The 26583-nt window shown below is 38.5% G+C and overlaps 1 protein-coding gene across 1 annotated transcript in view; it reads left to right on the top strand.

Moving 5' to 3' along the window:
• The window catches only part of LOC128640465 (cilia- and flagella-associated protein 46-like), a 638812-nt gene that overhangs the window by 366954 nt on the left and 245275 nt on the right, over positions 1-26583 (top strand). Inside the window, exon 37 of the mRNA XM_053692944.1 lies at positions 16307-16468. Coding sequence (XP_053548919.1) covers positions 16307-16468 — 162 coding nt within the window. The remainder of the gene's footprint in view (positions 1-16306; positions 16469-26583) is intronic.

Genomic DNA, 26583 nt, shown 5'->3' on the forward strand with positions numbered 1-26583 from the left:
ATCATAGCTGGGTCTAACGCATGAAATCATGTATTTTCTAGCGCTGGTATTTGGAGTTTTTCAGTCTACGCTATTTGCGTGCGTTAGGGAAATGAGGGTTTCGCGTGCACGAGCACGTCTTCCCAATAGAAGTCAATGGAGGCTCCAAAGATTTCTATTTTTTTTTTCTAAGACTGGTTTTCCTCGTAAAGTGAGTGACGTCATGATCTTGTGTGAAAAAGTAAATAAATCGTGTTCTTTTTGTAATAAATAAATATTTTGTGTATGTCATGTGGTGTATATTGTTTGTATGCATCGATGAGTGTATGTTTGTGATAATGTTATTCGTTAGATGTAGGTATATGAGGGTCTTTTCCCGTATGTCCATGTAAGTCAATGGGAAAATGGATTTGTGTGGATTTTTTTCAAACACCCGAGATCTCGCAACTTTAATCCTTTGTATTTTAACGAAAAAAAAAAAAAAAAGAAAAATAAAGATAATGTTGTGTTTGTATGAGTGTAAGTGTACTTTGTGTAATATTTGTTTTGTGATTCGTGGATGTTTTTTTTGGCGGTATATGTTTACTACTGGGTCTGAGGTGGCGGTAGAAAGGTGAGCGTTAGGTGTATTTTGAGTGGCGGTAAATAAACTCTAAATACCGGAGTGCGTAAGAAACCCGCGTTAGGAGCCTCTAACGCTGGTTTTTACGGATAACGCCGAACTCTAAATCTAGGCCTTAGACTGCAAACCATGAGGAAAAATTAAGTTGGGGATATGAGGTAGAGGAAATGGGAAAAGGACCACTTGTGGGTCCATTAGTAGGTGCTAACAAATATGTTGAAATGGGAACCATCATTAAAAAGTAAATTGATAAAATAAGCTGTATAACACATTGCCTATTATAGCATATAAATATAAAGTTAGGTATGAGCTTTGAAGCTAAGATTTATTGGCGATGGAGCTAGTAAATATGTTGGGGGGGGGGGAATACCATACTAGGTATGCATCAACTAGCAAATGGTGTTGATAGGGGTTATGAATAGGTGAGATTGAGCCATCTCGGCCGCTGACAGCACACCAACTAAATAAGATGGAATAGTACCAACTAACTTTTCATTTTATATACACAATAGTTTAACACCAAGACACTCTCCCATAATTTAACCGGCATTATTTAGAATACAGTGTAGGGTAGGATTACACTTGCAATAGTAAATATCAGTACTCTAGTGCTACTACAAGTCGTGTGTATAGGTCTGCAATAGCATATCTATCACAGATTTATACATATGGAAGCGATAGATCAGATGTGGGGGTACAAGTATTGCTAACCCCATGGCTAAATTATCCCCTATTTAACTACCACCATCTTTGTAGCATATACTGGGGTATCAAATTATCTAGAGGTAGAGCACAAAGGGCTCTATAGCATGTGTCATGTACGGTTTATGCTAAGGATATCTTAGGTGGTATGACTAGCACAGCTGGTATTTTAAACTAAATTGTGACTTAGCTTTAAAAGCATATATATGTAGAATAGGGTACATTCACAATAATGAACATCATTACTCTAGTGCTTACGGAAAGTTGTGTGTACAGGTCTGTAATAGCCTATCCAATATATATCTATATAGGTGGAAGTGATATATCAGATGTGAGGATACTAAAACTCATGTGTTTAACATTAATAACATCATATTAATAGGATTAAGAGGAAGAAGACAAACAACCAGAACAAAACAAAAGACACACACAATGCTATATATCTCATATTAGGATCTCTAAACTGTTAAGTCTTATAGGACTAAGAAGAACTAGGTTACTATGGATTACTAATATGAATGTTATGAATCTGGATTAGCTCAGTTTTAGTGTCCATATGACTTATGAAATAGACCTAATTTGTTTGGGGCCGCATACATCCTACCCCCAATTGCACACCCTGAGAAGTTCTCACTGTTCGATGCAGGGCCAGATATAAAAGTTGTCAGACCCACTCGTCAAGCTTTGTCTCCCATTTTGTTTTTAAACAAGGATAGGGTCTTGATGGTTAATAAATTGTCCTTGTGTGCCGTAATCTGTGGAGGACCTGGTTCACATAACTTTCTTAGCCTATTCCATGGTGCACAGTGCTATAGAGGCTGATTGTAAGATTGTGCCCTGGAAAAAAGATTTGCCGGCCCCAGGGGCTCAATGTGTCCAAAAGGATCTGGCTCTCATGGACAAAACATAGCTCTCCTCCCGGTTTGCCCCCAGCATCAACTGAAGTTTGCGATCTATGGCGGGTGACAATCCCAGAGTGTAGGCACATGATCTCTGGCTCTGTATTACGAGGCTCTCCTCCCCAGCTGCCTCCCCCCCAATCGGAGGCCAGGAGTGAACAAACATGATCAACCCCTCCAATTATGTGTAAGTGCTCCGGTATTGGGGATTTAAAGTGGGTCTTTTGATCGGCTTTAATTTCAACTGCCCCCCGGGTGTTAGGCAGAGAGAAGTATTCCTGTAAAGGGTCAGGGAGAGTCTCCATGTCCTTCACAGAGTCAAGCTCCAGCTGTATATGAGCGGGCAGCGCCATCGCTACATTGTTAGACAGGGCTCCCGGTGGTAAAGATCTCCAAACCCGGGGTTCTGGAACAGGGGTAGGACTTTTAAAGACGGCCATCATGTAATCCATCCAGACATAGAAGTTAAGGGCCTCTACACAAGTCTGGTCTGCCATGGGAGGGATAGATCCGCCATAAGGCTTCCCCACTGAGCGGTCTGTTGTCGCCAGATGTGTACCTGAACCAGACTGTGAGACCACAAGGAGCCTGCACAGCTCTTCTTCTAGGCTTCTAAAGTGGTCACTCAAGGGCCGGGTAATTCGCTGCTCCCATCTGTCAAGTCCTTCCATTTTCAGTATTAAGTGTAAGTTTGTCACTGTAGAAGTTGTTTCTAGACTTATTAGGGTAGATGGTTCCCTCTATACAAAAGTTTATCCTATTTCAGGATATTGTAACCCCAGAGTTTGGGGGGTTATATTGCGGCAGCCCCAGACCTATGCTTCTCGGTCACAGAGTTTGTTGCTTGAAATCAACATGCTGCACGCACTCAGCAAGTCACAAAATGTCTTCCAGTCTGTGTGAGAGTCCGTAACATAGCTGTCTCAAAGAGCATAGGCGGGAGCACAGTCAGATCCCCAACATTGAGCATCTATCAGCTTCCAGTTATAAAGAGCTTTCAGAAGTATATAAAATATTGTAGATTTACCGCAGGTAACCTGTAAAAAGCTCCTCAAACCTCAAGAGCTTCACAGAGATGTGTCCTGCCACTTTAAGAGTATACTCCGCCCCCCAGAGCATATTATTTATTTTTTTTTCTATATTTATTTATAACCAACATCGTGTACAAAATAAGTTCAATCTCTTTGTGCCTCGCAGGGCCAGAAAAAGAAAAAATAAGAAAAAGGAGAAGAACATAATATATTGGAAAACATAACAGTTTTAAATGAAAGATTTCACGGTCCAGTTTACTGGTCCCCTTGAATGGAATATTTGTACACCTAGTTGGGGGTTTTCTAATTTTAAACATAATAAAATAAAAATTAAAAAAAAAAAAAAAAAAAAAAGGGGGAAAGGAGGAAGGGAAGGGGAGGGAGAGGGGTGATTACCTCCGATTACCATATACCTAGTAAGATTAATTCTGTATCTCTAAACGGGTAGATTATATATTCAATTTCACTCTCAGGTAGGGATTTTATAAATATAGACCACTTTAAGAAGAATCTCTTTACATCTTCTTCATTTTGTATGTCAGTATCCACTTGCTCAATAATACACTGTTTCTTTAAACAATTTTTAATTTCTTTTACACTCGGAGTTGTTCTTGTTTTCCATTTCTTTAAGATTAAATATCTACCAGCCAGAATAGTTAGGTTAATGATTTTAAGCTCCTTGAAGGATAGACCCTTATCCTGACTAAGTAAAACTACATTTGTGGGAGAGAGAGACAGAGAGGGAAGGCCTAGGCTGGTGTTTAACCAGTACTGTGTCTTAAGCCAGAATTTACGAATTTTCGGGCATTCCCATAACATGTGCAATAAGCTAGCTGAAGGAAAAAGGCATTTTGGGCACTTGTTGAAACTGGCCTGGCACTGTGCGCCTTTTTTCGGTGTGAAGTGTGACATATGCAGGATCTTAATATGCGATTCCCTCCAGGTTGTAGATAGGGTTGCCTGATGAACCTTTTGTATTGAGAGAGTAAGTGTAGTAAGAGTAAGAGATTCTTGTCCTAACACTTCAGCCCATTTATGCCTAATTTTTTCCAATGTCTCTGAACCTTTAAGTGAGATTATTATTTTATAGATATAAGAGATTGAGGTGAGCCCGTTCTTTACTAAAATAATCCAATTATCAATACTCCCAAGTGACCATTCCCAACCAAATTCACTTGTTAGCTTGGTAGCGTAATGTCTTGCTTGCAGGTAAGCAAAAAAGTTTTTATTGGGGATGCCAAATTCTTCCCTTAGGGAGTCAAATGATCTAACACATCTCGTTTCAAAATCTAATAACTGGTGAACTTGCCTTAGACCTTGGATCTGCCATTGTGCAAATAAAGTCGATTGCATCCCTGCTGGAAATTGTGGATTATTTAAAAGTGTGTTATACCTAGATACCTTAGATTCAATAGATAGTTGTTTGCACAGCTTCTTCCACATTTGAATTGGATTGCAAATTGAACTTATTTTTTTTAATTCAGGAGGAAAAAGATTGTTATTGCAGTGTATGATAGCCCTCAACTCAATTGGATGGAGAATGTCGGCATCAAGTTCAGAATTTGTGATATAATCATTATTAGTTATCCAGTCTACTATAATACGAGCTAGGAATACTAGATTATAGTTCCTCAGGTCAGGGAGAGATAATCCTCCCAGTTTTGAAGGTAATGTCAATTTAGTTAATGAGATTCTAGGATTTTTGTTCTGCCAAATAAACTCACGCAGAGCTATATTAAATGAAAGAATGTCTTTCCTTTTGAGAATCAATGGGGTATTCTGGAGAACATAAAGTATTTTCAGGAGAAGAGTCATTTTGTAAAGAGCAATGCGACCTGACAAAGAGAGAGGTAGATTCTGCCAATTTTTGAAAGCTTCTTTGACGATCTTGAGTATTGGAAGTATATTTAAAGAATACCAGTCATTAGGGTTATAGGAAATCCATATGCCTAAATATTTAACCGAGTCTTGTACTATAGTGAAAGGAATTTGTATTGCTGAAGCTTTTGTCTTTTTGATCCAAAGTAACTCTGATTTAGCTGTATTTACCTTATAACCAGAGAATGATCCGAACTGATCTATTATCGAAAGGAGCTTGGGTATATTGTTAGCTGTATTTGATAGGTATATTAAAACGTTGTCAGCATAGAGTGCCATACGCATCTCTTTTTTTCTTACCTTAATTCCTTCCAATTGTTGACGTACTGCTAAAGCCAGAGGTTCGATTGCTAGGTCAAATAATAGGGGGGAGAGAGGGCACCCCTGTCTGGTTCCCCGTTCTAATGTTATGTCTTGCGTCAGATCTCCATTTACTATAATTTTCGTGGAAGCGTTTTTGTACAAATTATTAAAGAAACGGAGAAAGTTACCGCCTAACCCGAATTTTTTCAAAGTATAAGACAAATGATCGTAATGCACAGAATCAAATGCTTTTTCAGCATCAATAAAAATGATCGCCTTATCAGGGGTCTCCTCTCTCCTCCCAGTTTGCATCTCCTCCGTTATCTTAAAGTATTCAATTGTGAGGAGTAATTCCCTAATTTTAGCTGAAGAATTCCGTTTTGAAATGAAGCCTGATTGATCTTTATGAATAATGGATGGAAGGAAAGATTGCATCCTAGTTGCCAGAATAGCTGCTAACAGTTTGTAGTCAGTATTCAGAAGTGCTATAGGTCTATAGGATTCTTTCCTTACCGGGTCCTTCCCTGGCTTCAAAATAAGGGTTGTGTTAGAAGCAACAAAATCTAGTGACGGCGTACCCCCTCCAGGGTAGAGATCGTTAAATAAAGAAGATAAATATTTTGTTATTTCAGAGGATAGTATCTTATAAAATTCGTTCGGGAGGGAGTCAGGTCCTGGGGCTTTATTATAAGCTAGTTTATGGATTGCTGTAAGAATTTCTTGTTCAGTGATGGCGGAATTTAAGCGATCTGTTGTTTCACTTGATAACACCGGATACGAAATTTTTTTCCAGAATTCCTCACGCTGTGTAAGATTTGATATTTTACCATTATAAAGGGTTTTGTAATATTCCTCGAATACTCGAAGAAGTTCTTCAGGTGTTTTAAATTGCCTGCCTTCTGATGTTATACTTTCTATTAAAGGAGAAGCTTTCTCTCGTTTGACCAGGTTTGCCAGGAGTTTGCCTGTTTTATTCCCGTAGTGGTATAACTTGGCCTGTAATCTAAGGTCTTTCTGTGTTGTTTTATATAAATAAAAAGAATCTCTGTGTGCTAACGCAGAGATGTATCTGGACCATGTTTCTGAGGTTTGCTGATAGATGTACCTGTTGTATGCGTTTGTTACTGCTCTAAGAAGCTCTCCTTCCCTTTTCTTATACTTTTTAGTCCTGGCTATATTATATGCGAGTATTTCCCCTCTTAAAACAGCTTTAGCTGTTTCCCAGAAAAGTGCTGGTCGTGAGATGTATTCCTGATTAAATTGAACATAATCACGAAATTTTGCTATCAACCAGTTTTTGAATTTGTTGTCAGTGCTTAAATATCGTGGGAATTTAAACCCTCTTTTCCCTGCCTGTGGATAGTTAGACTGAAATGCTAAGGAGATAGGGGCATGGTCAGATGTAGTGATTGGGAGGATTTCGGCTATAACTTTAGATTTACATAATCTCTCGTCAATTAGAAAAAGATCTATTCTGGAGAGTGTCTTATGTGCGCGAGAGTGACATGTGTACTCCCTCTCATCCGTATTTTGTCTCCTCCATATGTCACAGATCTTCAAATTTTTAGTTAATTTAATGAATAACTTTGATTCTAAATTATCTCTTTGTTTTTCGAGAAGTGGAGTTCTGTCTTAATCTATCAAGTGGATATTTAGGTGCCATGTTGAAGTCCCCCCCCAAGATCAAGTATCCCTCCGTAAGAAGCAAGAGTTTGTTTTGTAAGTTTTCCCAGAACGGGAGACAGAAAACATTAGGAGCGTAAACATTACAAAGTGTGTACATTATTTTCATTATTTTAATTTTGACAATCAGATACCTTCCCTCTCTGTCTGTCTCAGTGTGTATAACTTCATAATCAAGCTTCTTCCCTAAAAGCATTGCTACTCCACTTTTCCTTTTGGTTGTGGATGAAAATAATACTTCTTTAACCCATGTAGTTTTAAGTTTAAGCACTTCTTCAGGTTTTAGGTGGGTTTCTTGCAAGAAGGCAATATCTGTGTTATTTTTTTTAAGGTGGGATAGCACTATTTTTCTCTTTATAGGGGATGTTAAGCCACCTATATTCCAAGATACCAGTTTAAAAGTATTCCTTATATCCATCTAGGCAACATTAAAAAGGGGAGGAAAAAGCGGCTAAGAGGAGGAAGGGAAGGGAGAAAAAAAAAAAAAAAACACAAAACCATAACACAAGAAAAATGAAAACCTTAGTAACCCTTGTACCCCATAAAGCCAAGTACATAGAGGAAGTATAACCCCACTCCCTCTGCGACCCCTGAGGTTAAATGAATCCATCTTTATTAAAATAAGAACAAAAAACGAAGAGGGAAAAAAAAAAAAAAAAAAGAAAAGAGAGAAGAAAGGAGTAGGAGACGAACTCCAATTTACTTTCCCTCTACTCTATTCTGGTGCTGGGTATGTATCAACATAAAATTTTTCAGCTTCCTGTGCTGATTCAAAGATATGAGTATGACCTTCTATCGCTATTTTCAGTTTTGCAGGGTATAGTAGTGTAGCCCAGGCCCCTTGTTTTATAAATTTTGTACAATATGGGGCGAGTTCTTTTCTTTTTGCAGCTGTTTCTGCTGAGTAGTCTTGGAACATGAGGATTTTTACCCCATCTATAAATATGGGCTGGTGTTTACGGTACGCTTGAAGCATAGTGACCTTATGCTGAAAATTTAAAATTCTTGCTATAATAGGTCTAGGTCTTGTATTCGCTCTGCTTGAATTAAAGGTCCCTATTCTGTGCGCCCTTTCAACAGTGATCTGGGGATGAGATTCAGGAATTTGGAGTAACCGGGGTAGAATATTTGACATAAAATTTGCTAGGTCTTCAAATTTTCTTCCCTCTGGGACCCCAATAACCCTTAGGTTGTTTCTCCTCGACCTATCCTCCAGATCTTCAATTTTACTTTGCATTTTTAATACTAAACTGCTTGTAGAATCAAGTGTAGATTTATAAGATATAGTCTGGTCTTCAAGATCTGATATTCTTTGTTCAACTTCAGAAATTCTATATGCAAATTGTTTAACTTTGTTGGATAAGGACGCTATATCCTGTTTTATTTCATCTCTCAATGATTCAAATTTAGGGTTTAGGGCTGAAAAAATGCTGTTAACAAGTGTTTGAATATCAATAGTTTCCATCGTGGATGGAGGATTTATCATTGGTAGTTGTGATTCTGTCAAAGTTTCAGGAAGAGGTTTATTCTTTTTCTCTCTTTGTCTACCCGCCATAGTTAAAGGAGGTGTTTTGGGGTGACCATGCAAAAATTTGTCCATGTGCACTTTTTAATTTATTAAAATGTGTTGCGTGATTTTTTGTGAGGGAGTGGAGAAAAAAAAAAAAAAGGGGGGAGGGAGTGAGGGAGATAGGAGTGGGTTTGTGAAGTGTTTTCGTGAGGAAAAAGGGAGAATTCAGTGTTTGTGAAAAAGTTAGATGGGTTGTGACCTACCCAATTGTTCACTTTATATTGTGAAAGAAAAAAAGGAAAAAAGAATAAATTGGACAAAAAGCAACTAGAAAGTTCATGTGTTATAAGTGAGGGATTTTGTGATTTTAGTGTGTATATTCTCCTTAAATCCTATGGGGGGAAACAGCGGTTTAGGATTAATAATCCAACTTTCCCTACCCCTTTTATACCCTTTCTTTAACTTCCCTTAGGTTTTCCAATTGATTTGCCTCTTCTGACCTTTAAAGAACTGTATTTGTATGTGTAGTTAACTTACTCAAATAAGAGACTATTTTTCCTCCCCCTCTTCAGCTCTCAGTCCCCTTCTTGATTAGACAGTTATAGGTTTATAGTGTTATTCTTTTAATAGTGGGAGAAGGGCCCACCTAAGGTGGAAGGAAAGGGAGCCATAAATGAGAGAGGAGTTGACAAAGAAAAAAAAAAAAAAAAAAAAGTAGGAAAAAAGAAAAGAAAAAAAATGAGAGACTCCAGCAATGGCGCCTGTTAGTCAATGCATTACTACCTTGACTCACAGAGAAAAAAAACAGCAGCAGTTAGCTATTCTAGACTTTATGCAGTGTTTCTATACCTCTTAGTAATTTAACAATAAATCTAAACTGTGTCATACAAACATTTATGATTTATACAGGTAGACCAGCAGACTACAATGTTGCATTCAGTATCCTTTCAGTCCTGAATAGCAGGAAGGGGAAAAAGAACCCTATGTTGTAGGCCACTTAATGTTCTCTTCTTTGTACAAATAAAAATTGCTGATAAATGTACAAATATTCACGTAGGTATTTTTAAAGTACTTCTTCCCAGCATTATTTTCCTGATTTTTCTAAGAAAAAATGTTCTAGCCTTTATGGGAAAGGTTATTTTCTCCCGTATTGAATTTTAGCAGAGTGGACGTTTATACTGCTCCCCCCTGAATGTTAATCAGCTGAAAAGTTTATAGGATTGCCAGACTCACCCCTCTTCAACTTCTGTCTCCCTCAAGTCAGTTGCAGGGAGCGTCAACTCTTCTTGCGGGATTGGCAGGCAGCCCACTCAAGGAGAGACTGTTTCTCGCTGCAGTTGTTCCAGCTAGGCGGTTTAGTGTAATCCCTGATAACCTCTACTCCTCTCACGCAACAACGGTGGGAGAGGAGAAAGAGGGCCAGCTGATGCTTTCCTTCTGTGTTGGTGCAGTCCGCTGTTTGCGCCCCCCGCTCTTGAAGAACCAGCCTCCCAACCCCTCTCTCGCAGCACCGGTGGGAGAGGGGGGAGCTTTAGAGAGGTGCCTGCGTTCTCGCCAGAAGAGCCTCGCGAGAGGTACCGGCACCGGAGACCAGCAAGCTTTAGCACTACACAGCAGGGGGAGTCCCAACCTGTTCAGCTTGCATCAGCCACATCCATAGACCCACCGCAAATCCTGTCAGAAGCCTGCCTCTCCCCGCTGGAGTCAAACGGCTCTTCGCTCCTTCACACCGGCGATCCGCCTCTCGCCTCCTGTCAGTCCCCGTCACCCGGAGGGGGCACGATTTACTTGTCGCCACTAAGAGCGAGGGTCACAAGCCGTTCGCGGGTACAGTCCTCAGCAGCACGGGGGGGTGAGCCTCCGCAATCCCCCGGGTAAGAGCCTCAAGGGGAGCCACAGTTAGTAACCGTACGAGCCGTTTGTAAAGTCCAGTTTTTTAAACACTCAGTCAACCTATTGGGGGGAGCTGAAAGGTCCTGCTTCTTTCAGGGGGAAATAAATTTTTATCCTGGTAAGCAGTTTTCTCCCTTCACCAGCAGTCTAGCTAGCGGCTGTTTACAGGGAGAAGTTTGATTTTCAGATAAGGCTTTTCTTTATTTACGAATGTTCAGGTATATGTAAAATTATTCCATGTTTTTCAGTGGGGCTTCTTTTACTTCCTCTTATCCTTTAAACTTGGCTTAACATGCTTTAACAGCGAGTTGTATGAACGCTGTAATGGTTCCAGAAGCGTTGATTCAGGCAATCCATAGAGCTATCCCAGTATCTGGGATATGGCACGAGGGTAACCGCCAGCAGCTGTAGGACAGGAGCTGGAGCTCAGCAGCACTTGCTATGCTCCTCCTCCACCGGAACCTCAGGGCATCCAATCCAGAGCATATTATTTTAAACAACTTTCCAATTTACTTCCATTTAACAAAATGTGCACAGTTTTTATATTTACACTTTTTGATTTACCAGCTGCTACTGCGCATGTGCAAGAATTCACAGAATATACGTATATGCATTTGTGATTGGCTGATGGCTGTCACATGGTACAGGGGGAGTGGAAATAACTTTGAAATTTGTCAGAAAAAATCTTCTACTTAATTGAAGTTCAGACTAAGGGGAGATTTACCAAGCAGTGGATGCTGCTATCTCCCTGCAAAGTTTCCGGATCGCCGGAAACTGTAGTTAAGAAGCAGCGGTCATAAGACTGCTGCTCCTTAACTCGTCCACCACCTTTTAGGCGGACTGCAATCATCCCGATCAGATACAATTGTGATGATTGACACCCCTGCTAGCGTCCGATTGGCCACGAATGTGCAGGGGGCGGCATTGCACAAGCATTTCTTGTGAAAAGCTTGTGCAATGTTAAATGCTGACAGCGTATGCTTTTGGCATTTAGCGATGCAGGGCGGTTTGATAAATATTAGCGATGCAGGGGGGTTTGATAAATAGACCCTTAAGAAAAAGATTTAACATAGGTCGAGCGGACATGATTCGCTATAGTGAATCATGTCCGCTCGACCTCGCTAAATTCCGACACCATACACTGTTGGCATTTATCATTGCACAAACGTTTCTAATGAAATGGTTGTGCAATGCCGCCCCCTGCTCACCAGCTGCTAGCAGGGGCCTTCAATAATTCCGATCGTATCTTACGACCGCTGCTTCTTAACTTCCGTTTCAGGTGAGCCTGAAACGATTGTCGGAGGATGCAGCATGCGCGGCTTAGTAAATCTACCCGCAAGTGTTATTGCATTGTCTTTTTATTATGCATTTGTTGAATAAGCAAATCTACTGTATTTACTAGTCCTTTAAGGAGTGACCTCTCCCTTAACAATCATCCCGGTTATAACACGGTTCATTCGTAGGTGGCTCCCCTTCCTCCATGGGCTCGTCTGTACAGCTGTACAGATACTCTACTAGCTGCTACTTCTGATCCACTTTACCCCATTCCTCCTAGGAAGTCACTCAATGCCGTAATACTTCAGGTATCTGGTGGAAGCTATGGGAAAAAGTAGAGTGTGTGTAAGACAAGTATCCTATATTAGTCCACAAAGGAAGTTTATGGAGGGTGCTGAGTGCCAAAAGTCATGAGTGAATATAAATGGAAAAGAAGCACCTATAGCAGCACTCGCTTATAGTGAGTATGGGGAGGTAGGGACCCCAATCATTAAAATATAACTTTTAATAACGATCAAAAAAATTTATATATATATGTGGCCCTCGGTTTACGCAGATTCAATTTGCGCCATTTCAGAATAACAACCTTTTTTTTTTCAGTCATGTGACTGCTATTGAAAAGCATTGGAAAGCAGTGCACTAATTAAAATAGCTAATAGGTGGAGCTGTCCGCTTGTGTTGCAGCAAAGTAATGCAAGCTTAGCAGACTGAAATTGATCTGTGTACACAGAGCAGACCAGACCTATCGAGCAACAAGATCTAGCAGCCACTTCCCTTTTATCTTCCTGTCCAGCTGCTTGAGGTGAGGGTGCCTAACTGCCTTTTAATCACTGCAGATTGAAATGCATAGAATAGGGGCAGACCCAATATTATCTAACATGCTAACAATGCAGAGAAATGTTTGCAGAAAAATGCAAGTATAAAAACGTTTTTGTTCATTAAACATAGTTTGATGATGATACAATCTATTGTGTAATTATTTTATTAGGTGATGTTTAGCAAATGTTTTTGTTTCATTAAACTTAGTTTGATGATGATACAATCAATATTATTAGGTTTATAATGCTGTTTAGCTTTTAAAGTCTTCAGTTCAAAGCTTTAAAAATAATGTATTAGATGTTACTTATGACAATTTTGAGAGGGGCCTGGAACCTAACTCCCTCACTTCCCAATGACTTACATTATAATCTGGGTTTCAATTTACAACGGTTTCGATTTACAACCATTCCTTCTGGAACCTAAACCCGGGGTAAACTGAGGGCTACCTGTATTTTTATTTATATATATATATATATATATATATATATATATATATATATATATATATATATATATATATATATGTATATATGTATATACATGTATTTGTGTTTATATGTGTGTATATGTATTTACAGGCATATATACTCATATAAACACATAAATACATATGTACACACATAAGCCATATATATATATATACAGTAAGTGCATTGAAGCCCTTTGCCATTAAGCAGATGTAAACATGTAAAAACATATTTATGCAATATTCATATTTAATAAAGTGTTTAACTATATATTTACTGTGCAGAATATTTTCTATGTATTTATAAAATATATTCCTGTATATATATATATATATATATATATATCTGTATATATCTATACCTATATATAATCATGTGTTTATATAGGTACAGATATATATTTTACAAAAATACCATCAGATATATGTAGAGATATTTATTTATTTGCTAGAATGTAAAGTAGTGAGTTAACAGCCTGTATAACAGTGTAAATTTGCTGTCCCCTCAAAATAACTCAACACACAGCCATTATTGTCTAAACCGTTGGCAACAGAAGTGAGTACACCCCTAAGTGGAAGTGTCCAAATTGGGCTCAAAGTGTCAATATTTTGTGTGGCCACCAATATTTTCGAGTACTGCCTTAACCCTCTTGGGCATGGAGTTCACCAGAGCTTCACAGGTTGCCACTAGAGTCCTCTTCCACTCCTCCATGACGACATCACGGAGCTGGTGGGTGTTAGAGACCTTGTGCTCCCCCACCTTCCATTTGAGGATGCCCCACAGATGCTCAATAGGGTTTAGGTCTGGAGACATGCTTGGCCAGTCCATCACCTTTATCCTCAGCTATTTTAGCAAGGCAGTCGTCGTCTTGGAGGTGTGTTTGGGGTTGTTATTATGTTGGAATACTGCCCTGAGGCCAAGTCTCCAAAGGGAGGGGATCATGCTCTGCTTCAATATGTCACAGTACATATTGGCATTCATGGTTCCCTCAATGAACTGTAGCTCCCCAGTGCCGGCAGCACTCATGCAGGCCCAGACCATGACACTCCCATGCCCAGACCATAACACTCCCATCACCATGCTTGACTGTAGGCAAGACACACTTGTCTTTGTACTCCTCACCTGGATGCCGCCACACACGCTTGACACCATCTGAACCAAATAAGTTTATCTTGGTCTCATCGGACCACAGGACATGGTTTCATTAATCCATGTCCTTAGTCTGCTTGTCTTCAGCAAACTGTTTGCAGGCTTTCTTGTGCATCATCTTTAGAAGAGGTTTCCTTCTGGGACAACAGCCATGCAGAACAATTTGATGCATTGTGCAGCGTATGGTCTGAGCACTGACAGGCTGAACCTCCACCCCTTCAAACTCTGCAGCAATACTGGCAGCACTCATACGTCTATTTCCCAAAGACAACCTCTGGATGTGATGCTGAGCATGTGCACTCAACTTCTTTGGTCGACCATGGCGAAGCCTGTTCTGAGTGGAGCCTGTTCCATAAAACCGCTGTATGGTCTTGCCCACCATGCTGCAGCTCAGTTTCAGGGTCTTGGCAATCTTCCTATACCCTAGGCCATCTTTATGTAGAGCAGCAATTCTTTTTTTCAGATCCTCAGAGAGTTCTTTGCCATGAGGTGCCAAATTGAACTTCCAGTGACCAGTATGAGAGAGTGTAAGAGCGATAACACTAAATTTAACACACCTGCTCCCCATTCACACCTGAGACCTTGTAACACTAACGAGTCACATGACACTGGGGAGGGAAAATGGCTTATTGGGCCCAATTTAGACATTTCCACTTAGGGGTGTACTCTGTTTTGTTGCCAACGGTTTAGACATTAATGTCTGTGTGTTGAGTTATTTTGAGGGGACAGCAAATGTACACTGTTATACAGGTTGTACACTCACTACTTTACATTGTAGCAAAGTGTCATTTCTTTAGTGTTGTCACTTGAAAATAAATAATAAAATATTTACAAAAATGTGAGAGGTGTCCTCACTTTTGTGAGATACTGTATATACAGTGTGTGTGTGTGTGTGTGTGTATTTTTCAATCTCTCTCCACTACATGCCCTTTTCTTCCACATTTTATTTTCAGGATTTTTTTTGTTCCTATTAATTTGGTTTATACTGAATCAGGAGATATTTATCTGTGCTTTTATTTACTTCACTAGCTTGCTGGAAACATGCTCTCAGTTTATTTATTTATTTCATTCATGAGAATCCTTCTGGTCTTATCCATTTCCAGGTCAGGCAACCCTTCCTATTGATTATTTACATGATTGTGCTATAGATTATATTATAAAAAAGTCTCCTGCATCTTTTACAGACAAAGCCAGTATAGTTTATTATTTTGCTAAAAAAAATGCAAATTTTCCACTTTTTTATGCAACACTTATTTATTAAATGTTGTATATCCCATGGACCCCATACATGTAATGTAAATAAAAAGATAAACTACTGAAAATAAGATGCTCTAGGCAAAATGTCACTATAAAAATCACAAGGTAAAACAAATAATGGTGAAAGGAAGATGTTATAATCATTTTGGGATTAATTTATTTCTGCTCTAAATCTGCACAATACCTTTAGCTAAACTCAATGGGGCATATTTATCAAAGTGCGAGAGGACATGATACAATGTAGCGTATCATGCCCACTGCACATCGATAAATGCCGACAGCATACACTGTCGGCATTTATCATTGCACAAGCAGTTCACCAGAACTGCTTGTGCAATACTGCCCCCTGCAGATTTGCGGCCAATCGGTTGCTAGCAGAGGGTGTCAATCAACCCGTATTCGATCGGGTTGATTTCTGTCCTCCGCCTCAGAGCAGACGGACATGTTATGGAGCAGCGGCGAGCCTTTCGGAGGTTGATAATTCGGCCCCAATGTGCCTTCTTGTGTCTTGTTCATTTTGAGGATCATTTGTTTATCTGTTTTTATATAAAATAGAACATGGATATAGATATAGATCTTAGGAATGCCATATGTTTTTAAATTAGTTTTTTTAAACAATTTTTTTTTCTCAACCTTAACAAAGTTAACAGTAATTAGAGTATTATAATATTAAAGCCTCATCTCATTTTATTGTATTTTATTAATATTTATGTGCTTTTTTTACATATCATATACTTTTACTTTATTTGTTAAGAAGTATTAAAACAAAAAACATAGTAATACTTAATATATAGCGACCCAGTGTAAATTCTACTCATATTCTTATATTCTAAATGCAGCCTATTATGATTAAAGAGAAACCGAAGCGTAAAGGATCAGTCGATGTTTTACCTTTAAGCGCAGAGGAATGGGCTGTCTATGATTGTCCTGATGAAGTGAGAGATGCATTTAAGCTGGACACATCATGCAGTGTAATTAGTCGGAATACCATTGTAAAACCTGTAAGTATTATCTGAAAACTGTTTTACTTATTGCATTGTTTCAATTTTAACCATAATGAAGACGTAAGGCAATATGATAAAACCTTGGTTTCAACCCAGTTGATAACTGTATCTCCAAATGTGCTTAACAATTATATGTTTAAAATAGTCTCTGCAGTCAATGAAATAAGAAAAATAAATAAAAGTAAACAGACATATTTAGAAAAACACACACAGGTGTGCTTATGTGTATATGTATATAAATGTTATAGAAGAGTTCAGTGATAAATGTTCATTTTTAAGTCATAGAATTTCAGGCTTGGTTGTGATCCAGTGAACTACACATTTTGAAAATATACAGTATGATGGTTTGGTTTTTAGAACATTACTTGTGGAAATTATTAAACATTTTCAATGAAGATAGCAGTTTTTTAGACTAAACTACAGCAACATTTGCTGATTCAAATCTCTTGTTTTTTATTTTAATATTCATGTGTCACAGTCCAGACAGACAGCTTTTGTGCATTGGTTAAGTTCACACAAGAATCTACTGACAAAATGTTGCATTGGCTGATGGACCATGAGTCTGATTCTCTATGTGACTTAATTATACAACAAGTGCCAAGTGGATAGATAGTTCAGGGTGTAGAGCAATGTGCATTGTTTAGCAAATGTACAGTAAACATGATTTACAAAGAATGAACACCTTTAACCTTTATCCAGAGTTTAGGACACAGAGTACCTTGCTGCAATAGACTTTCATGCCTTGTCTGATTTTATAAACTCCATTACACAAACACATAAGTCAGCACTTTTTCAGGTTCTGGGAGACTCAGTCTCAATTTAAAAGAGAGGATGTGGTAGAGTTCCCTCCAGTTCCCATGTTAAGTCCTAGATTTATCAAAGCGTCAATCTTGGTGCATTCGCTGGAGTCAATACGCTCGCCTTATTTATTAAAAAGTCTGTCAAAAAACATGTGCGTCAAGTACAGAGCGATGAGCATCGGACTGTTGATAAATAAGAGTCATCGATATCGCGGATATTCTGTTTTTTCCAACTTTATTTATACCATATCATTACTGTCCATGAACAAGCACATTTCTCTAAAGCTAATCTTTTATTTTCCATCTGTTAATGTCCAAGAAATAGCTAGATTTATACCTGAACAAACAATAATATCTCATTGTTTTATTTGTTATACAAAAAATTTGATATATGATATTTTCACATAAATTAATGTGTATTTGTATTTCTAGAAATCATGATATGACTATCTCATGTTTTTTTCTTTTTTTAAATGATTATTAATGCTAGCATTTGTACATTTATCTTTGCACATACTTGTGTGTATGTATATATATATATATATATATATATATATATATATATATATATATATATATATATATATATATATATATATATATATTATCTGTATATCTGTTATGTTAGAATCTTTTCCAAACATATTTACATGTCCCTAAATTTTATTTTGTTCTAAAAAATGTTGTATTTCATATCGCTGTGTTTATTTATACCACTATATGTATATAGTGTAAATATATTATTATTTTAAACATAGAATAATATGTGAATATAACATGTAATCAGGGTATCATATGTATTTATTTGCAATGAGCTGGGCCAGTTTTCTCTCTGCACCTGTGTAACCCATCCTGATTGCAGTCTTGTTTTAAACACCACCCCTACACAGGTGTTATAAAATGGGCTGGCATATAAGATGACATTTCTTAATGAAAATAAAATTCAAGAGAAGGAAGAAAAGCACTGAAAATATCATGACAGTAAAGAGGTGATTTGAATTTCTGCTGTATCTGATTCATGACAGTTTAATGTTAGGTGGACTATCCCTTTGAGCTATCATTTTAAGATTATATTGAATCAAACATCAATCGATTTTTAAAATCATTGTCAAAAATATTACACTGTGTGTCCTAATGTCATCATCAATGTTTAACGTTAAAACTAATTTCACATATACATACGTTCAAAGTATAATACACAATGTAACAAATGGCACTTACAAGTTCTGATGAGTGATCAAATGACACAAGTATCGAGCGATTTGATTTGTTAGTGATAGTATTTAATGTTTATTTAAATCAGATTGGCTGATGTCATAAATCATGTGATTATGCATTTCCCAATCAAAAGTGGTGGAACATTTCACTAGTTTTTGGGTTGTTTAGGAGTTTGAGTATTGCGTCCAATTTGGTGCGAAGTATTGCTTCAAATTTAGTGCGAAATGCAGTGGGACTTGTATTACATGCATTAAACATGGTGAAATTAGATTGATCAAAAAAAGGAAGTTAGCTATAGTATGTAATGTATTTATTTCATTTGTAGCCCTATATCTACTAATCCTGCTGCCAGACAGACATTACCTGTCATTAAAGCTACTTTTGAAATGAATCTGTCCCTTGAAATTACATGTGATTATAATATTATTTAACATATTATTTAGATACTGAACATGCGTCTTTGTTGTCTGTGTGATTTAGAAAGAGTATACAATTGTAATCAACTTTCTAATTTACATAAATATGTAATAAGCTTCATTCTCTTGCAGCATCTAACATAACCTTTCTGGGTTTTCAGACTCCTATTGATTTCTATGGCATTCGCGGCCTCAAGGGTGGCGGTTTGAACGATAGGTATGCTGCGGCGGAAAAGACGCAAGCATACCTGTTGAATGTTTGATAAATTGGGAAGAGGGTCAAATAGTCGAATGTGAATTCGAAACATCTGGAATGACGCAAGCATCGATCTGCGTCAAATTGATATTGCGGAAGCATACATTACGTCACACATTTCAACATTTGACAATGTTGATGCTTTGTTAATTACGGCAGATTCAATTTGCGTTGAATATGACGCGAGATTCAAGTGAATTCAGTTGAAGCTTTAATAAATCGACCCCCTAATGATGGTATGGTCATTCAGTTCCCCAGCCTGTCCAGGCATTCCCAGTTGAAGGTCGGCTCACCCACTTTGCAGATGCCTGGACAAGATCAATTACAGACAAAGGGGCATTCCAAATAGCAACTCTGTGGTTCCGTCTCATCTTCATTATGTGGCCTCTCTTTTTCAAAAGATTATCGATGCAGCAATTTGTGAGCAAACTGTTTTGAGACACTCAGTAACTTATTTCGGGAGAACATTGCAAGGATTTTATTTTCGCCCTTTTCTTGTTGAAAAAAGTATTGGTCCTGGATTTGAACACATGGATGCCTATTTTCATGTTCCAATTGCAAAAATTCACAGACAATTCCTTCACTTTGCCATCCAAAATCAGCATTACAAATGTGTTGCACTACCCTTTATGGATAGCCACTGCTCCAAGGGTGTTTACCAAACTTCTATTACTAATTTTGTCTGTTCTCAACATGGAATATTTATCCTTCACTACATGGTCGAAATTCTAATTGCTCCCAGTTTTAAGCAAGCATTCATCAAGATGACAGCCTTTTCTGTCCTCAGTTCTCACTGTGGGATGATACATACAGATAAAAGTAATCTTGTACAAACTCAATCCTTGCTGTTCAATTCAATACCAGCGAATGAATGGTTTCTCTGCCTACAGACAGTTCCTTCACACCCGACTCTTCCACACTCGCTCTTCCACATACAATTGCAGTTGATACTGCTTGGTTGGAAAAATGACCACCGCCATTCATGTTGTTAAATGGGCAAGCTAGCATATGTGTACTTTTCAGAATTTCTTTCTGCAAAAATAGAGAAGGGATAAAAATCTGTCTTAAAAAAATTCCAGTTCCCCAGCCTATGAAACATCTTTTGCAAAGGTGGATGAATCTGTCCAAGGGACTTCCACTCTTGTATCCAGAGTGGGTCATTGTAAAGACAAATTCAAGTCATCTGGGCTGGGGAACAGTTTTTGAGGATCAGATAATGCAAGGTGTCTGGGATCATCAGTCTGTTGTTCTACCTTCCAATGTTTTGAAAGCTAGATTCATTTACATGGCTCTTTGTCATTTTTAATGGAAGGCAGTGAAACTTGCAACAGACAACGGGACAGCAATGTCTTATGTAAAGCTACACTGGTAGTGAGAAAGATGAGGCGCTGGAGAATTGACCCTGCTAGACTAATGTATTCCCCTCTAAGAAAACAGTGGTTGATATGTAGTGAATGTAGTCCAGCGCTAGATTAGCACGGGTAGAGTAGTAAAGCTACAAGCAAAACAAAGCAAAGAAGGTAGCACTCCAAAGTCAAGGATAACCTGTTTATTAGAGCAACGTTTTGGGGCTCCTGCCCCTTTCTCAAGCTTTCTAAAGCTACAGGGTGGTACTCACAGTCATCTAGTTCTTTGAGAAATAGATCCAATCTTTCTGTGGGCACAAAATAATTTATCATATTTGACAACATACTATCTTTCAGATATATGGAACTGTGAAGCAGATTATATCAGTCACAGTCCTCTCCAACAGACTGAAGGGAGAATTAATGTTCATCTCCTAAGTCAAATCCTCTACAGATGGGGATGTCCAGATGTGGACCTGATGGCATACAGATGCAGTTACCAAGTGCCCCACTCTTTCAGCCTCTTTCCCTCCCCTCAATGGGAGTAGATGCATTTTTGCATCTGTTTTGTGTTCCATTCAATCCTTTTCATTTCAAGGTTACATTGCAGACTCCAGCAGGAAAAGGCAACTTTTCTAACAGTAATTTCTTATTGACTGAGACAACCCTGGTCCCTTCTTCTACAGACTCTGGCTCAAGAACTTCAATGGTTTCTTCTGGTGACTCCAGACATGCTTGCAGCAGAATTCAGTTTGGCATCCACACCCAGAGAAGCTCCAACTAGGCAGTTTGGTGGCTGTGTGGGCTAGGTTGCAGAAGTTGAATATTCCACAACTAGTAATTTAAACATTAAAAGCTAGAGTATAGACAACTTAATCTACATATTAAAGGGATAGGAAAGTCAAAATTAAACTTGCATGATTGAGATAGAACATGTCATTTTAAGACACTTTTAAATTCACTTCTATTTTCAAATGGGCTTCGTTCTCTTAGTATTCCTTGTTGAAAAAGAATATGCACATATCATACACCACTGGGAGCTGCTGCTAATTGGTGCCTGCAGATATTTGTCTCGTTTGATTGGCTAACTAGATGTGTTCAGCTTCCTGCCAGTAGTGCAATGATGTTCCTTCAGCAATGGATAACAAAAGAATGAAGCAAATTTGATAATAGAAGTAAATTGGAAAGTGTTTTAAAATTGTATGTTCTATCCGGATCATGAAAGAAAAATGTTGGGTTTACTATTCCTTTAAAGGATATGTAGTTTGCTGGAGTTTCTGCATGATGGTTATCTGTCATGATATAACCCCAAACACTCCCAGAAAGAGAATCACTGTACCTGTTGCAATCTGTGCTGCACAGAGATTGGTTCAACCTCCCGCGGCCTTTGTGAGGTCTGTGTCTTGTCCATCTTTATGCAGTCTACCCAGTGTGCCAGTATCCCACTTTGAAGGTCCTCTTCTCTCAATCACTCTGTCATCTGCTGTTTCTCTGCCTGTGCTTCCACTAATTCAGTCCCCAGGCTTAAGGCTTAAAACACATCAACATGCTGACGGAAAAGGGAACATGAACTCCACTAACCTATATGGCGAAAAGCAGGTATTACAAGCCAGTAAAAACAGAGGTACTGTACTTTGCATTGAATCTTATCCTGTTGAACCATTCCCAAAGGAGGAGTAATTCCAGCAACTTACTTTTTTTTTTTTTTTTTTTTTTTTTTTAGTTTTCAAAAGCTTTATTGTCAAATCGTATTCACAATTAAACAACGCATAATAAAGAAATACTGTATATAGGTACATTTCAATTGAGTTGTCTCACAATTATAAGTCCGTTGGCGTACCATTTCTTGGTTAAATTAGGTAGCGCGGTTGTGTTTTGTTGTTAAAGTTTTACCTTAACTGAATAACATTATACAAATAGAGAAGGAACTGCAAACGAAAAAAGGAAAGTCCCCTCCTAACAAGGGAACTACATCTGCCATTCTCTCCAGGACATCTGGCATAACCACTCTCCCATAAACATCTATGTTAAGAGTCTTTAAAGTTTGTAAGTCTCAGGTCTTAAATCCCAGGTCTCTCTCCCTCCATGCTTCCAGATACCGCCGTTGTCACAAAGCAGAACAAAGGGATTGTGTTGCGTTGTGTGTCTGGGTCCTACTTTTATATAAAGGTGTTAATTCTGCAATTTTAATGCTTATTTAAGTGTGCTAATTTGTAAGTCTGTTATATCCTGCTAGCATTTCATCCCACATAAATCTGACTTCCACTAGGAAATTTAATTTATTTCTTCTTAAATAGCCATATTCTTCCAGCACTAATATATCAGCTACTCTTTCTTTCCAAGCGGAGATTGTTGGGTGAATCTGTTTTTTCCAGTTTAAAGCAATCAGTGCCTTAGCACCTGTCACTCCCAACTGCAACAGGGTACGTCTGAGTGTGCATGTGATGTTTGTAGTGTCATTTAAAAGTGCCAGGTTCGGTGTCAGAATAAAATCGCTTGTTAGTACTTGCTGGTAATGCCTTTCTATCTCTGACCAAAATTTATTCAGTTTTTTGCAATTCCACCACATGTGGAGATAACTTCCTCGCTCCTCACATCCCCTCCAACATCTATCACTAACATGTGGGTAGATAGAGTGTGACCTCGCGGGGGTAAGGTACCATCTCATAAGTACCTTAAAATTCAATTCCAATAACTGGGGGGAGGTTGATATTTTCTTGGTGCTCTTAAATATTCTCGACCAATCTACCTCTGTCAAATTGTGTTCTAATTCTTCTTGCCACTTAGATGTGAATGTAGGCAGGGATATAGCGTGTTCTGATTGTATGAGTCTCTTGGAGATGGAAAGTGTATGCCTAATTTCTTCAGAGCTGGAGCATAACGTTTCATAAGGTGTTAAGTCTCTTAAAAACTCTTGTTTATATGGGGATGTGTGTATAAAATGTGTCAACTGTGGGTATTTCAGCCAGTTAGTGTATCTGCCCTCTGCAATTGTTGTCAGGTTTTCTCTGTCATCTAGTTTCCCATTTTGTACAAACTTCTTCAATGGCGTTGTATACCCCCACTCTGATAACCTCTGTCTACCTTTATCTAAACCCCCTACTAGCTCCGCGTTTAGTGGGATGGGAAATAAGGGGGACCGTATCCCCGAGATGTGTTTCTTTTGTGTGAGAATGCTGTCCCAAGTATCAAATGTGTGCTTATGTATGGGTAAATCTGTGCATTGGGGAGGTCTTAACTCTTTTTGGACCCAGCAAAGTGCTCCTACCTCTGGGACCCTCAGAATGTGAGAGTCTATTGCAACCCAAGCTTTTGTTTCCCTAGATCTATGCCAATCTAGAATCCGCTGTAAAGTGACTGCATCATGATAATCCACTATATGGGGCAACCCTAGGCCCCCATGTTCCGGTCTCTTATACATATTTCCTTTGTTGATTCTGGGTTTACTTTTGTTCCAGATAAAGGAGTTGATGTGCTTTTGCAACTGGGGCATGTACCATATAGGTATGGGGATAGGAAGAGTCTGGATAAGATATAAGATTCTGGGTAACGTCGTCATTTTAATACTTTGTATGCGTCCCCACCATGTAAGTGGTTTTGCTGCCCATGTGTGTAAATCTCTTTGAGTATTACGTAATAAGGTAAGATAGTTGTCGTCAAACAGTTGTGACATGGTGAAGGAGAGTTGTATTTCTAAGTACTTGAGAGATTTTTTTGTATTTTTAAGGGACAGGTAGTAGCTATAGCTTGAAACTCTTGTGATGTCATGGAGACATTCATTATCTCTGATTTCTGAGTATTAACTAGGAACCCTGAATACTTTCCGAAATTATCTATTTCTCTTAGAGTTTCTGTTACAGAATCATGAGGGTTTGTAAGGGTAAATAACATGTCATCCGCGTATAGTGCAATTTTAAAATTGTGTGGTCCTATGTTAATGCCGCTGATTCTTCCATTGAGTCTGATGTGTGCTGCCAATACTTCTATGGAGAGGATAAATAAAATTGGGGACAGGGGGCACCCCTGTCGTGTCCCATTTTGAATATTAAAGGGCGCAGATAGCATCCCGTTTGCTTTTACTTTGGCGTTGGGTTGGGTGTATAATTGAAATATACGTGTTATCATTTTTGATCCAAATCTCATCACCTCTAACGTCTCTTTTAAAAATGTCCAATTGATTCGATCGAATGCTTTTTCTGCATCAGTGGCCATTAGTACTGTAGGGGTCTTGTTAAGTGTGGCATATGTGGTGAGTGTAATTGCTCTGATTATGTTGTCTCTAGCTTCCCTTCCCGGGACAAAGCCCACCTGGTCTGAGTGGATGAGGTGGCCTAGTATTTTATTGATCCGGTTGGCTAAAATTTTCCCTAATATTTTAACGTCTGAGTTAAGAAGAGATATGGGTCTGTAGCTACTTGTTTCAGTTAATGGCTTGTTGGGCTTGGGGATAACAGAGATATGGGCCGACAACATTTCTCGTGGGAGCTGATAGTTGTCATCTAAAGCCTGAAACAGCTTTAATAAATGGGGGGCTAGTATATGTTTGAAAGTTTTATAGTAGGAGTTTGTGAAACCGTCTGGTCCTGGGCTTTTGCCCGACGGCAGGGATTTAATTGCTGTCAAGAGTTCTGTCATGGTTATAGGGGAATCTAGCTCCTCTTTTTTGTCGTTTGGTATCTGGGGCAAGTGTGCCATTTTTATATATTCTCTCATATGTGTTTGGTGCTTTGCTGTTTTATTAGAGTCTAGATTATAAAGTGCTGTATAAAACTTACCAAATTGGTTGGCTATTTGCTCGCTATCTATAATCTCTTTTCCTTCTATAGTCACTAATTTATGTATTTGCGATTTTGCCTTTTGGGTCCTTAGCATTTTAGCTAATAATGACCCTGCCCTATTCCCTTCGTAGAAGTACATCTTTTGGATTCTTAAAGCTTTCCTCTGTGCCTCCTTCGTTAAGATAGCATTTAAATCTTTTCTGCTCTCTGTTAATTGTTTCAACAGTGTTGGGTCCTTTGGATTGTTTTTATGTGTTAATTCTAATTGGCCTATCTTTTTTGTTAAAGCATCTATGGTTTTGTTGTATGTTTTCCGTCTATACGCTGTGTGTTTTATACATTCCCCTCACAGCACTGCTTTGTGAGCTTCCCACAGAGTTGCGGGAGTTATGTCTTGCGACACATTAATGCTAAAATATTCTTTAAGCGATTTAGTCAGGGCCTTTAACATGTCTGGGTGTTTCAGTAAGGAGTCGTCCATCCTCCATACAAACTGAGTGATTGGATGGTTTGGCCATTGAAGAGTTACTAGGACCGTTGAATGATCCGACCAGGTGGTCGGTAGTATATCTGATTCTTTGACCTTGGATAAGTTATTCCTGTCTACCATAAGGTAGTCAATTTGTGTGTATATGGACCATGGGTGCGAGAAGAAGGTGTAATTTCTTTGGTTTGTGTGTTGTACACGCCATATGTCCAGTACACCCAATTGTATCAAACAGTTGTATACTGCGTTTGGTGGTCTAGTGCTTGGTGAGGTTCTACCCGTAGAAGTGTCCACAGCTGGATCTAGCACTACATTTAAGTCACCTCCTAATATAAGAGTCCCTTTTTTGTGTTCTGTTACAAGTTTGGCTAATTGTTGATAGAATTTATGCTTACCACTATTCGGGGCGTATACATTGACAAGAGTCACTGGTCTATGGAACAGTACTTCTATGAGAATCAGTATTCGTCCCTCTTTGTCTGTTACCGTGATTTGTAGCTGGAAGTGTATATTATGGTGAAAAATAATTCCCACCCCGTTCTTTTTCCTCAATGTGTGCGAATTAAAATACCCTATTGGGTGATCCTTGGATTTAAATGTTGGTGTAGCTGAAGCTAAAAAATGGGTTTCCTGTATAAATATGATTGAGTCTTTATATTTGCTAAAGGTTCTTAGCGATATTGAGCGTTTGGTATTTTGTGTAAGGATTGTTAATGATGGGTCAGTCATGTTTATATATTAGGTGTTGCGTGTGTGCTAGTCTGAAAACATTATGTCTTACCCAATGTCGATTAGGCAGCAGAGAGAGAGA

Source organism: Bombina bombina, chromosome 9 (genome assembly GCF_027579735.1).
Source record: "Bombina bombina isolate aBomBom1 chromosome 9, aBomBom1.pri, whole genome shotgun sequence".
NCBI lineage: Eukaryota > Metazoa > Chordata > Amphibia > Anura > Bombinatoridae > Bombina > Bombina bombina.